Source organism: Trachinotus anak, unplaced genomic scaffold (genome assembly GCF_046630095.1).
Source record: "Trachinotus anak isolate AG129_WGS33_773 ecotype Australia unplaced genomic scaffold, CSIRO_AGI_Tana_v1 ptg000009l, whole genome shotgun sequence".
Classification (NCBI taxonomy): Eukaryota; Metazoa; Chordata; class Actinopteri; order Carangiformes; family Carangidae; genus Trachinotus; species Trachinotus anak.
The window spans coordinates 13810093-13821961 of NW_027273860.1; the positions used below are offsets into that span (position 1 = coordinate 13810093).

The 11869-nt window shown below is 38.9% G+C and overlaps 1 protein-coding gene across 3 annotated transcripts; it reads left to right on the forward strand.

Moving 5' to 3' along the window:
* Positions 1–496: 496 nt before the first annotated feature.
* ropn1l (rhophilin associated tail protein 1-like) lies at positions 497–8164 on the forward strand. 3 transcript variants are annotated; one of them, XM_071485474.1, is made up of 7 exons: positions 511–653; positions 1414–1499; positions 1591–1723; positions 2496–2619; positions 2968–3129; positions 3724–3899; positions 7256–8164. In XM_071485474.1, the coding sequence occupies exons 3-7, from the start codon at positions 1593–1595 to the stop codon at positions 7365–7367; spliced, it is 705 nt and encodes a 234-aa protein (XP_071341575.1). In that variant the 5' UTR covers positions 511–653; positions 1414–1499; positions 1591–1592; the 3' UTR covers positions 7368–8164. The 3 variants fall into 3 exon arrangements, with proteins under 3 accessions (XP_071341574.1, XP_071341576.1, XP_071341575.1); XM_071485473.1 differs by lacking the exon at positions 1414–1499 and having other exon boundaries at positions 497–653; XM_071485475.1 differs by lacking the exons at positions 1414–1499; positions 7256–8164 and adding an exon at positions 4568–4769 and having other exon boundaries at positions 497–653.
* The last annotated feature ends 3705 nt before the right edge of the window (positions 8165–11869 follow it).

Genomic DNA, 11869 nt, shown 5'->3' on the forward strand with positions numbered 1-11869 from the left:
TTTTATCTTTATTTTATCAGAATAAAATCACCACAATTAGTCCAAGCTTTCTTTCTCCATGACGGTTAGTGACCTTGTGATTGTTCTAAGGACTGTCTACCTGTAAGTAAACTTTATTTGAGATCAAGGTTACAGGGTGTTGAACAGTCAAAACATTTAAGAAAAAACTATAACATTATAAAAACAATCCAAAAAAAAAAAAAAAAAAAAAAGAAAGAAGAAATAAAAAATAAATACTAAATAAATAAAAACTTAAAAGCTACACAGAGGTCAATAAAGGATAAAGTGCATACAAAATAGGTTTTTAAACATATTTTTAAAACTAAGGGAAGACGGTTCCAGAGGGTGAGGGCCACAACTGATTTAATGTTAATCCTCAGATGAGAAAACAGCATTACGCAGCGTTAATTGCAGACACTGAAAAGTTAAATGGTCTTTGTCCAGCTGCCTATGTGGAGGAGGGCGGTAATGCGTTTCAGGCAGCGTACCAGGCACCTTTAAAAAACCAAAGAAGAAGAACGCTGTTGCTACGCGACGACGCTACGCTACACACATCAGGTGCTCGGCAGAAACTCTCTTTATTTGAGCTCGCCACACACATTTCAGCCCACCTTTCTGTGGTGTTCGTCCACATTCATCAGTCAGCAGATCAGGTGACGTTACGGCGTTTAATGCGCAAACCATTTTAACTCTTGGTTAGACAGAAAAATGCCTTTTGACTGTGCCAGCATTTGCCAACTTACTTTGGGTAGCGTTATGACCAAAAAAGCTCAGTTCATGTTGAGGAAAGATAAGGATATAAATGCAGAAATTCTGATAAGATAGTTCGTTTTCCTTTCCATAATATTGGCAGTTAAGTAAAAATTAGAAATGCTATTTCAGCACAGAATTACTTTTTTGGGGCCACCCGATTTTTAAAACATCTCTTTGCTCATAAGCTCAACTAGGTAACTAAGCTAGCAGCTTTAAGCTAATATGGTGTCTTTAAGTTTGTTCCTTTAGTCACTGTTTAAAGAACAAATTCAGTAATCCTTACTCCCAGAAAAGTTGAAACAAGGGCAACTAAGTCCAGTTGCCCTCGTTTCAACTTTTCTTGGATGACCATGATTTGGATGACTGAAGACCTCCACAGACAGCAATTGCTCCTATGAACACACCACTTATTGGATGGCTAATGCCAGAACCAGAGACATTGTAATATTGTTATGCTTTGTTGCACTATTTCTCATTCAAGGAAATATGCAAAATGATGATAATAACTGTATCCTTTTGCCTTATGAATGAGATCTTCTCCAGCACAGCTCCTTTTATCATGCAGAAACAGCCTGCTACCAGGATATATACGTATCTGTACCCTTTTGAGCTTGAAACATGCTTTCATGGTGTTAACCTGTTCTACTCAAACCCCCTCAGTGTAACAGCAACATCGGATACCGAACTCCAAAGAAGCATAATTGAAATCTTATGTTAATGGTTTTTTGTTGTCAGTGTGGGTAGATGTAAGTGGCCTGAGACCTACCACTTTTTTTTACATTTCTCTTAGACCTGATATTGGCTAGATCTCAATGTGCTGTATGTTACATATTGCAGCCATGCCTGTCCTGGACACAATGTACTGTGCCCAACAAATCAGCATCCCTCCTGAGCTGCCCGACATCCTCAAAAACTTCACTAAGGCAGCCATCCGAACACAGCCCAAGGATTTGCTACTTTGGTCTGCGGCGTAAGTCTTAATGTCTGTCAGCAGTGGTTCAAGTAGAAGAGACGTGATTGTGTTTTACTCCAGTCTGGATTTCTTAAAAATACCATAAACAGTGTCTCCAGGCAGCATCGCTGTGCAAAAAAGGCAGGCCCTTTTCACCTGTGCATCTCGCATTTTTGCATTGACTGGCTATAATTGGATCCCACGGGCTTCCATGTTACTGCAGTGGTTAAACTATCTGACTTTCTCCAACAAAGAAAAGGCACTTTAAAAGTAGTGGATGAAATTTTAATATATCAAAAATATTTTTTTTATACCCCTAAGGACCGTCATATCCTCTGTTATTTTATTGGCCTGTGTAGCTTGGTAGTGTTTACACCAAAGGACAATAAAATGAGCCATAGGGTAAAACAAAAACAATACAAATGTCTCCTGGGTTACAAGATGTTTATATGCTTTTAAAGTCAGCCTAGGTTGCTGCTCAGAGATACTGAATGTCATGCTGCCTCTAAATTCACTGAAAATGTTATTTAAACTGAAGACAGATAAGCCACAGTATGCCATTTAGCATGGAGAATATCAGTAAACTTCAGACAAAGAAATCAATGACACATGATGAGTTAACTCATGCTACTCATTAGATCTCATTAAACTGTACTAAATTGTACTAACACCAACTAATACTGACGTCACATTTGATTGCCATGCTCAGGAAACAGGTAAGATGACTGACAAACAAGGTGAAATAATATATGTGTGCTAATAATGTGTGTGTGTGTGTGTCCTCTCCCAGATACTTCAGTGCGTTGTCTAAAGGAGAGTGTTTGCCTGTCAAGGACAGGTTGGAGATGAACGTCGCCACCCAGAAAACAGACACTGGGCTGACACCAGGCCTACTTAGGACTCTTCACAAACAGGTATTTTCTGTACAGCAGGAACACACCTCATAGAACTATCACATAATTATTTTCTTTATATTGCTGCTGCTGGAAGAAAAGTAATGTGTACTGCTTGTTTTCCTGTGTGTGTTACTGTTTTTAATTTGCATGTCCTGAACAGGATACATTTTCTAATTCATTGTCATATATGTTTCTGTGAGTGTAATTACTATATGCATTACATTTAATGTCCACATTTGTTTACACATTATCTTTTATTTATAACTGGAGACCCTGCTGTCGCAATATTTTTTACAGTCATCTGGATGACTGTAAAAAATTATCACCTCAACTCTCCTAATCCCTACTTATTCTACCCAATCATAGCTGTCCCACAGGCAAACATGCAGCAAGGAGGAACTGCAGGAGAAATGGAAGGGTCTGTGTCTACCAGTGGATCAACTGGAGACCCTGCTGTCGTTGGGCAGTTTCAGCTCAGAAATGGACTGGATGGAGTTTTTTGCCCTGGGCTGCAGTGCTCTGGGAGGGGTGAGATGTTATATAAGGCCAGATATAAATGCTAATACCACGTTACTCCACTTCTCATGAGTGTGGAAACCTAATGTGAGGCCAAACACAGCTAGAGAGCCACAACCAGTGCAGTTTTTGTTCATCTAACAGTCTTGACTTCAAGTGTTTAGACAAGATCCAGATCTACGATCTAGACTTCTCCATTAGTGTTCACAGACTCCAGAAATCCATCTCTGACTACATGAATCTTTGCAATGCGATTAAGCCAAGGATTTTGCTCAGAAGGTGCAGATGCAGCAGAGACAGATCAAAGAGAATATGGAGAACTTTGTGGATGATGACTTAAATTGCTTTTGTGCTCAGTGTCAGTGGTCTAGAGATTATGCCACTGTGAATGGGGTCTTTTAACACTTTAACCACATGAGGGCAGTCATGTTCTATAATGATAAGCTAGTGTGTGTGCATGTCAGTGTATTTGCAGTGTGTGGTTGCAATGCTCAAATGGGATGTGATCATCCTTGACGGCTGAATATATGTTTGTGTATTTTTCTGTCTGTTTTTTGAATAAGTCCCACTGTCTGATTTTCTCTGTCTCTACATACACTTTCTCAGACCCTCATGAGTTCTCTGAAGTTTGCCTGTGAGATCCTGACAGAGGACGAGGAGGGCGGTGCTGCAAGGATCCCATTTGACACCTTTGTAAAACTTTACACTTACCTCGCTCACCTGGACGGGGACATGCCACAGGACCACATCGACAACTTCCTCAGCAGCCTGCGGCCACAAGTGTAGGTGTCACCTGTGTGCGAAGTGTGTGTGTGCGTGTGAAGTGTGTGTATGCATTCTCGTCAGAAGTATAGTTTTACATCTTGCAATAAGGAGAGTGGATGCAGGCGGTGGCAAATTATTTCATCAATAGATTTGCTTCCCAGTTCTATTTTCAAACAGTTTAATTATTTTTCTAATTTCAATAAGTCCCCCTTTGATTCAGCTGCTGTCAAATCTCAAAAAAGGTCTTAATGTACTCTTTTGTCTATCAAGATTGTCAGTCATCAGAGTCTAAGAATTAACTTATGTGGTTGGACTCCCATGACCTCAAAAACTCAAGTATAACTGTTTATTTTATCTAATGTCTACTGAATAGTTTGTTCTTTAATTTCTGAAGTATCTCAGATTTAGTCACTTAAGGTAGCAAACACGTAACCTAGGGTTTGATTAGCTTAACTTTTTAGCACATTAGTCTCTATCCAGTGTACATTGTGCTGCTGAACATGGGGTGTGCTGAACACTGCTTTAGCTTTGTTTGGCCTAACATTTCTGCCAGTCAATGCAAGTAGGCTCAAAAGCACAGATGGTCCTCTGTACTTAGATGATGTTGTGAGAATCACTGTTGTGAAAATCCTTATGCTGCTGAGTAGAGCTGTTGCACTGATGCACTGGTGTCTCTGCCCGACAGCAACAAGCAGAACGGCATGATTCAGGTTTCCAACTTCTACATCAGCAGGAAGTGAGGGAAGGAGAGACGGGAAGCAATGGAAGACAGGAAGGAAAGGATAGAAGTTTTAAAAAAAAGACAGTGTTCAATTAATAAATGGGTCTACTAATGCTCCTTCAAGCACAGCTGTTGTTTCATTACCTAGAAATTGGTTCCATTAATTGTTAGCATCAGGCACAGTGGGTTATTATTCATCACTGTTCAGCTGAACGAGGCCGCTACTTTGAGTCAGGTTAGAATTTTTTAATGAGCAGCAAGAGAGGCACAAAGCTGCCTTACACAGACTGTCAGGCGGAGTGTGTGTATGATTTTTATTGCCTGTTCCCTTATGTCTGGGTTAGCCAAAGTTCACTTATTGTACACACAACCTATCAGCTTGCAACGTCACCACATTTGGCCTCTCAGTCAGTGTATTCATTTCACTCAGGAGATGAGAAAGAGAAGAGGTTAAGAGATAAACTCTGGGGGCACACAACCATGATTTTCAGCTGATGCTAAAGGCCTAAACCCCTCTGTGTTCTGTTCACCTCCATGCAGTGTTACAGTGATACAGTGTTTCATATGTCAGAGTGAGAGCATAATCTGTGGTAGGTCACAGAGGGACAATATGAGGTTCATATTTTCTTATCAACATGTTTATCCCTGACACACGCACAGACTTGTAGTTGTGTCATTTTTTTTTAGTATTTCATCAGAAAGGACAGGAAACAGGATCAGTGGGAATTCACATTTGACAGTAGGTTTCAAGGGTGGAGGACACACACACACACACACACACACACACACACACACACACACACACACACACACACACTGAAGCTTACCCTCTTGCAGGATTGCGGCTGTGGCCAAGTCAAAGGGGATTGGAGGGCAGATAGAATTCCTGATAACCTGATGACTGCAGGCTCTCCACCCATATGACACAGCAAAGAATGAATTTTGTTAGGGCTTAAACAGATCTTTTTGCTAACACCACAGTAGAACTGAGTTAAACAATTTGCTGAAAATAACTCAGCATTCATTTAAATCTGTTCAGAATACTTTTCCTTGAGGAACCTTCAGTTTGCAATAGATCAATTGCTTCAGTTCAAGTGGCATCTGAAAATTGAGATGTTGCGTATCAAAGATTTGGCATCACAGCCATCAAAACTGTCGTTGTGAGCTTTACATATTTGACTAATTACGTAATTGGTTTATTAAATAACACCACACAACCATGAGCTATTATTCCTTGATCATGCGTGAAGATGTGAATGACCCAACTTTAATTACAAAGTTAAATATAAACTTTGAATTTTAAACTACTCTCATCTGGTTTTCCGAGAAGATTTAAACACAATAAAATTACTTTGCCAAACAGAATTAGACTCAGATTTAGACTTAGACCTGTTTTGCCCTTTTTTGACCTCAGGAGCTTTTCCAAAACCCTTTTGTCTTAGGAAATCAGGAACTTCCAATTTTGGTTCTAGGGCCATAGTTTCTTCTCCCCAAAAAGTCCCTGTTCCTTAGCTGGTGCTTTCCAGTATCTGAACATTGCTGACTTATGCAATAAAAGCCTGAAGACAGTTTATTTATTTCAGTCATTCAAACTGTAACCAGACACTGATTGGTGCTACTATCAATATTAGGAGTTTTGGTGGGGATTTTGTTTAAAAGGGACCTGTTATGCTCATTTATATGCTCAGAATGACCATATAATAATAATAATCCGTTCTGGTAGACAGGTCTAGGAAAGTAAATTCTACTTTCTGTTCATGTATAATTTACCTTGACAGTCGTAGACCATGTTATCATGTTTTAATCAATATTGCTATACCTGCTATTAAAGGCAAGGAGATAAGGTTGAAAGACAGAGAAATATTCCAGTATTGACCAAACTGTGTCCTTACTGTTCTGGTTATTCACAAAGCACTTGTCGGCCTATCCTCAAATGTCTATGTAAGTAAGCTTTATTTTTTAGCTCCATCTCTTAGTACAGTGGTCATACTGGACAGCTGTATGCTCCATTGTTGTAAGATGTTGAAACTTGGAAGTAATGTGATGTCATTGCAAAGATGTTAGTGCTTTAGCAATATCATCTGCAGGGTGGGACCTTGTTACAAAAGATTTACTGTTTCTTCAAGCTTTGCTCATAACATCACATCTCCAGGGACATGATGAATGTAGCAGAACAGTGCGAAAGAGACAGGAGAAGACAGAGTGGACACAAAGCATTTCTTCTTTGTACCTGCTGTGTAACAGATTTCAGGGTAAGAATAAAGGAATTCATGAATTATGATGTATACGTTGCAGAACACGGATTTTGTCAGTCAGCTCTATCACTGTTGTCACGACAGCTGCACCCTGTTTTGTTGACAGCATTTCTTAGGAATTTGTGCAAACATTGTTTTTTTTTGTTTTTTTTTTTTTGTTTTTTTTACAAGGTTATGTTGGTCTAGAATTCATTGTTACACTTTGCTGTATAAGTATGTATTAGTTTATATTAGTTATCTGATAATAACATTATAAAAAACTATAGTGATTTTCGAAGTTAACAGTGAAATTTAGTAAGTGGGATTAACTGCATTAGCTTTTCAGTTCTATACATGTGGCTTTCAAATTGTACTGTACAAATGTTATAGATGTCTAACAACATACTATATGTTTCAGGGAGCTCCAACATGGGTTCATAAAACCTCTGGACTTCATCCATCGGGGCGATATGGACCCAACTCCTCCTCATTCATCAGACTTTGCCAGAGCAACATCAAGAGCTGAATAACAACTACGAAAGAAAGAAATTTCAAAATTAAAGCTGTATGTTTAACAGTGAAAGCTGAGCCAAATCCTGAAAGTTCAGTTGGTGCAGCATGTGTATTTAGATGTGACTAAAAGAGAAAATGCCCACAACTGTATCTGATGTATTAATGTACTGGAGATGTGGGTTTCATGCCACTGACACCACCCATACTTTCCTCCAGAGACAAAATCGAGGATTCATGTTTAACATTCACCTCCATCTTAAATATGAGGTGGAATGAGCAAGCAAAAACCACCATGCATGCCTATTTCAGGTACTTGTCAATCAAGCAAACACCTCCACAGCATTTTTCTCTTAAGCCTCATTATCTTCTTAATGGAACAATGATCTCATAATCTCCCTGTGACACACATGGGCAGATGTAAAATTAATTACTGAGACTCCTGAAGAAAAAAAATGTTGTTGTTGAAGTTGTTGAGGTTTTCCACTCATTTCGACACGTTGTGGTATCTCTTGGCGCTACAATCTTACAGTCATTAGATGAGCAGCATTTTAAGAGACCTCCGCAGTGGCTTTACCAGTCAGCCTCACTATTACAGTGAGGTTGTGTGTGTGCTTATGACTTGGACTTTTATCATGTAGTGTTACTCTGTGCTGTCACACCTAATTGTTTTGCCTCATTTGTCAGAAAAGGACCCAATTTTCTTAAAAGTTCTATGTAATGTTTTTTTGTGTCTCTATTGAATATTCATAGTTATTTTGTCTGTGGTGTAAGAGCATTTATGGAACATGCTAACAATAAATGAAGTTGATTTGTCTGGGCGTTGTTTTTTTCACAAATCACAAAAAGAACTTAATTAAGGGTTATTGCAGGCTGATTAAAATTAGTTAATTGACAATTGTGGACTATTGAATTTCTCATATTCAACTGGCAGCAAAGGATTTGTCACTTCATTTAAGTGTTGTCCTTAGCTTCTGAATGGACAGTATTGTCTGTCTAGGCTTCATTAACTGATAAAGCAATAATGTGGAGACTTTCTAATCAAGCTATTAATAATGACTACATTAAGCCTTTGCTATGAAGAGGAAAAAACAAGTTTTCCAGGAAAATAGTGTTAGAAACACGCAGAATCCCTAAAACCCAGAAATAAACACTTGATTTTAGTCACACATTCAGTTCATCTTCACACACATACACAAACAGTTCAGTGCTTGTGTCAAGAGGAGACTCATAGACGATCTTTGTACAGCAGTCCTGCTCCAGGTATGCTATAGAAGAAACTGTGGTGTGTTGGACTGTAATGGACGTTTGTGGTTTTAGGGGGAATACATGAATAAGTGAATGAGGGAGGGCATACAGGAGCCTGTCCAAGGCCATGTTGTGCTCATGAGCTCATATTAGACATATATTTGAGGGTTAGGCTTCCACTATCCAGTAATTTCTTATTCAAAAAACTCTAAAAACTCATGGTCAAAGACATACAGTATTTAAAGCAGTTTTAAGGACCCTCTGGTCAAAGAGTCTGTGCCACAGTGCTTCCATGTACAAGTAACGTGTGCAAGAGAGCCTGCCAATAGTAGACCATACTTAACGTGGCTGTTAGAATAAGGTCCTCATTATGTCCAACAAGCATTTTTGCTTACCCTCGCTTGCCAGCTCAGTGCTGTTTATGGCTGCCTCTAAAGGCTACAAACATAAAGTTAAGGTTCAGAAATGCTTAGCAAATGCAGCATTCCAGGATGGATTACTGTAGTGACTGCAAGTGTACCATGTAGGGTGAAGGTTGGTCAACAGTGGCCAAGTTGCAGAGAAAGTAAACATTACCTGGATGAGGGGTCCAGGTAATGTTCGCTTGCAGCATGCTTGTTGTTAAAGTAGACTGCAGCTGTGAGACTGTTGGAGCTTTTTCCTTCAGGTAGGAGCAACCGCAGCTTGATGGGCTATAAATATCATATATCAACTCAAATGAAAACAAAATGGCATGTAAAACGAGAGAGGGAAGACAACGGCAATCATACAAATTACACAGCCCTGTTTTTCTTGGCCCATTCAATCTGCCACAAAACTTCTCTTGGGCTTTGGTGAAAAACATATTTAATATCTAACAATTTTGAAGTGCTGTGCTCTTGCTAAGTGTGGTTGTTGGAAAGAGCCTTGAATATGTAATGGATCGGGGACCCAGCATAAATCTCACCATTGACATGACACACATTCACAGAAGGGCTCCAATCAGCTCATGATTATCTGTCCAGGGGATTTAGATTTTTCTTCTGAGCCCAGGTTAAGCTCATGCAATTGGCTCTGCAAGTGATGGGGTGTTGCTAATGTGCTATTTACAGTGTGTCTTAGGCTCACATGACTGCATGTGCGCATCACAGAATATGCATACTTCTGCTGCTCTGTGATATACAGTACAGTATTTTGCAAAGCTGGCATCTGCCCTCCGAGGGAGTCCTTGAATGAACCACAGATTTCCCACCAGCTGTGTCACTGAACCTGGCCAACATGTGAAACAACTTGTGGAACTGACGGGTTTTTTTTACCCTCGATCAACTGTCAGTCTTCTCTCTATGTATTAATCATTTCTTTCCATTCTGTCAGGGCTAATTGGGGCCCACCAGTGCTACTTAAAGTGTCAAATAAACCGCTGGTGTGGTTAATTTTTCTTCATAATACATCTGTCGCATGAAATAACATGAAACAAAACAAAAATGGATAAGGCAGGGAATTTTGAGTGTAAAGTCAAATGAGACTTTTTTTTCTACTGTTAACTGCTTTTCAGGCTGCTCACAGTGTTTTGTGTTAAAATGTGTAATATTGAATCATCTCCAGTTTTGATGAATTTTGGCAATTTAATTGACTCTGGTTATTCACTTTTATCCTCCAAAAACCCCAGTTCATTGCCAAGCAATATTAGAAAATGTCCTTTTTACTAGCAGCTAATTGTTGCCTTCATGGCAGCTTTATGCCACTGAACATTTCAGTGAGCAGCACTGGAACTGCTGGTGGAAACTGGAACACAGTACAGTTCTCGTTATTTTAAAAAGATGTGGGTTTGACTTCATGGTTATTTTGAATTGTATTGCATAATATTGAGAAGTGCTTTAATATTTTGTTCATATATATCTGTGGCTCTAGACCTGGAGCCCCTGTGTCTTTCTGGGCCTGATATCTCCTTTCACATTCTTGTTTTACTTGCATCAGCACATATTCTGTTTGTAATTACAATGTTATAATGTAGTTTTTAGGGCCCACCCAGCATTACAGTGTAAATAATGACTCCAAATCTACACATTTGAGGGGTTCACATCGAAAAAAAAAAAAAAAAAAGATGATTACGACTTGAACTCTAACTTATATCCTTTAACTAATTCTAATACTGGAGATGCTAATTCTAATTTATCTTCCATCCCTTTGCTGATTGTGTCTGTGGCTGGATCAGACAATGAAACTTTTCACAGATAAGTATATCTGTAAGGTAGCTAACACTGACTGTCACCCACACAGCAGCACGGTGATATCATAGAGATGGAGGAGCCACAGGAGAGTAGAGCGCTCAGCTGGGTGTAGATGAAGGTATAATAATGGGTACACACTGGGACTGTTATGCACTCGTTTTTCCACAGCAGGTGATGTCAGCCAACTCAAGTTATTAGTTACTGAGAGACAAGGTTTATCTTTGTAAACCTGGCTGTGACAAAATATTGTAGCACCACAGACTGCACAAAACTCAAAGCCACACATTCTCTATATAGATAGCACAGTAACAAATTGCAGGAGAAAGAAGTTGGCTGCTTAGTGGATCTATTTTTTTTTTTTTTCATAATTTTGAAATGATCATTTTCAAAGTACAAAAGTGACACACATATTGCAGTTTTATTTTCTTATTTTGGGGTTAATCTTAGGCCAAATTAATTTGTAGTGTAGGTTTTGTACAAAAAATCGTGTTTTCTGCACAGCTGATGAAAAACTTTTCTTTTCCTACAAATTAAAATTAGTATGAATTTTTCATGAGATGCAACTGGTTCAAAAAACATATCCACACACACCCACAAGCCAAACTCTGTTCATACTGCAGCACCGGGTAATGAAGGCCAACCTCTAACTGACCTGGCTGGAGGCCAGAGAACAGAAAGAGAAAGAGAGAGTGAGTCATGACAGAAGACAGAGGCTGCATGTACAATAAATGATTTCATATCATACTACACAACTCATGTGCCACACGTAATCCTTTTAATCATTACAGTCACTTAATTTGAACCTAATCTGTTTTATTATCCTGAAATTTAGCATGCCCCTATCGGTTTACAATAAATTGATGCTTTGTAGATATTCAAATCAAATGACTAATTATAGGCTGTAATTTCTGACTTTCCCTATGAAGGTTTTCATGAGTCAGATGAAGAGTACCATAACTTTAGAAGAAAAGAGAACAGGGTTTTTATTTTGATTTCAATATCAAAGGACGAAACCATCTGTCAATTAACTTTAATGTCATTAACATTAATGTCACATGGAAACC

Excerpts from the sequence above, each read along its gene's own strand:
- ropn1l (XM_071485473.1), top strand. The coding sequence starts at position 1,593 with ATGCCTGTCCTGGACACAATGTACTGTGCCCAACAAATCAGCATCCCT. Across the intron at positions 1,724-2,495 it reads TTGCTACTTTGGTCTGCGGC|ATACTTCAGTGCGTTGTCTA; the intron begins GTAAGTCTTAAT and ends GTCCTCTCCCAG. Across the intron at positions 3,900-7,255 it reads AGCAGCCTGCGGCCACAAGT|GGAGCTCCAACATGGGTTCA; the intron begins GTAGGTGTCACC and ends TATATGTTTCAG.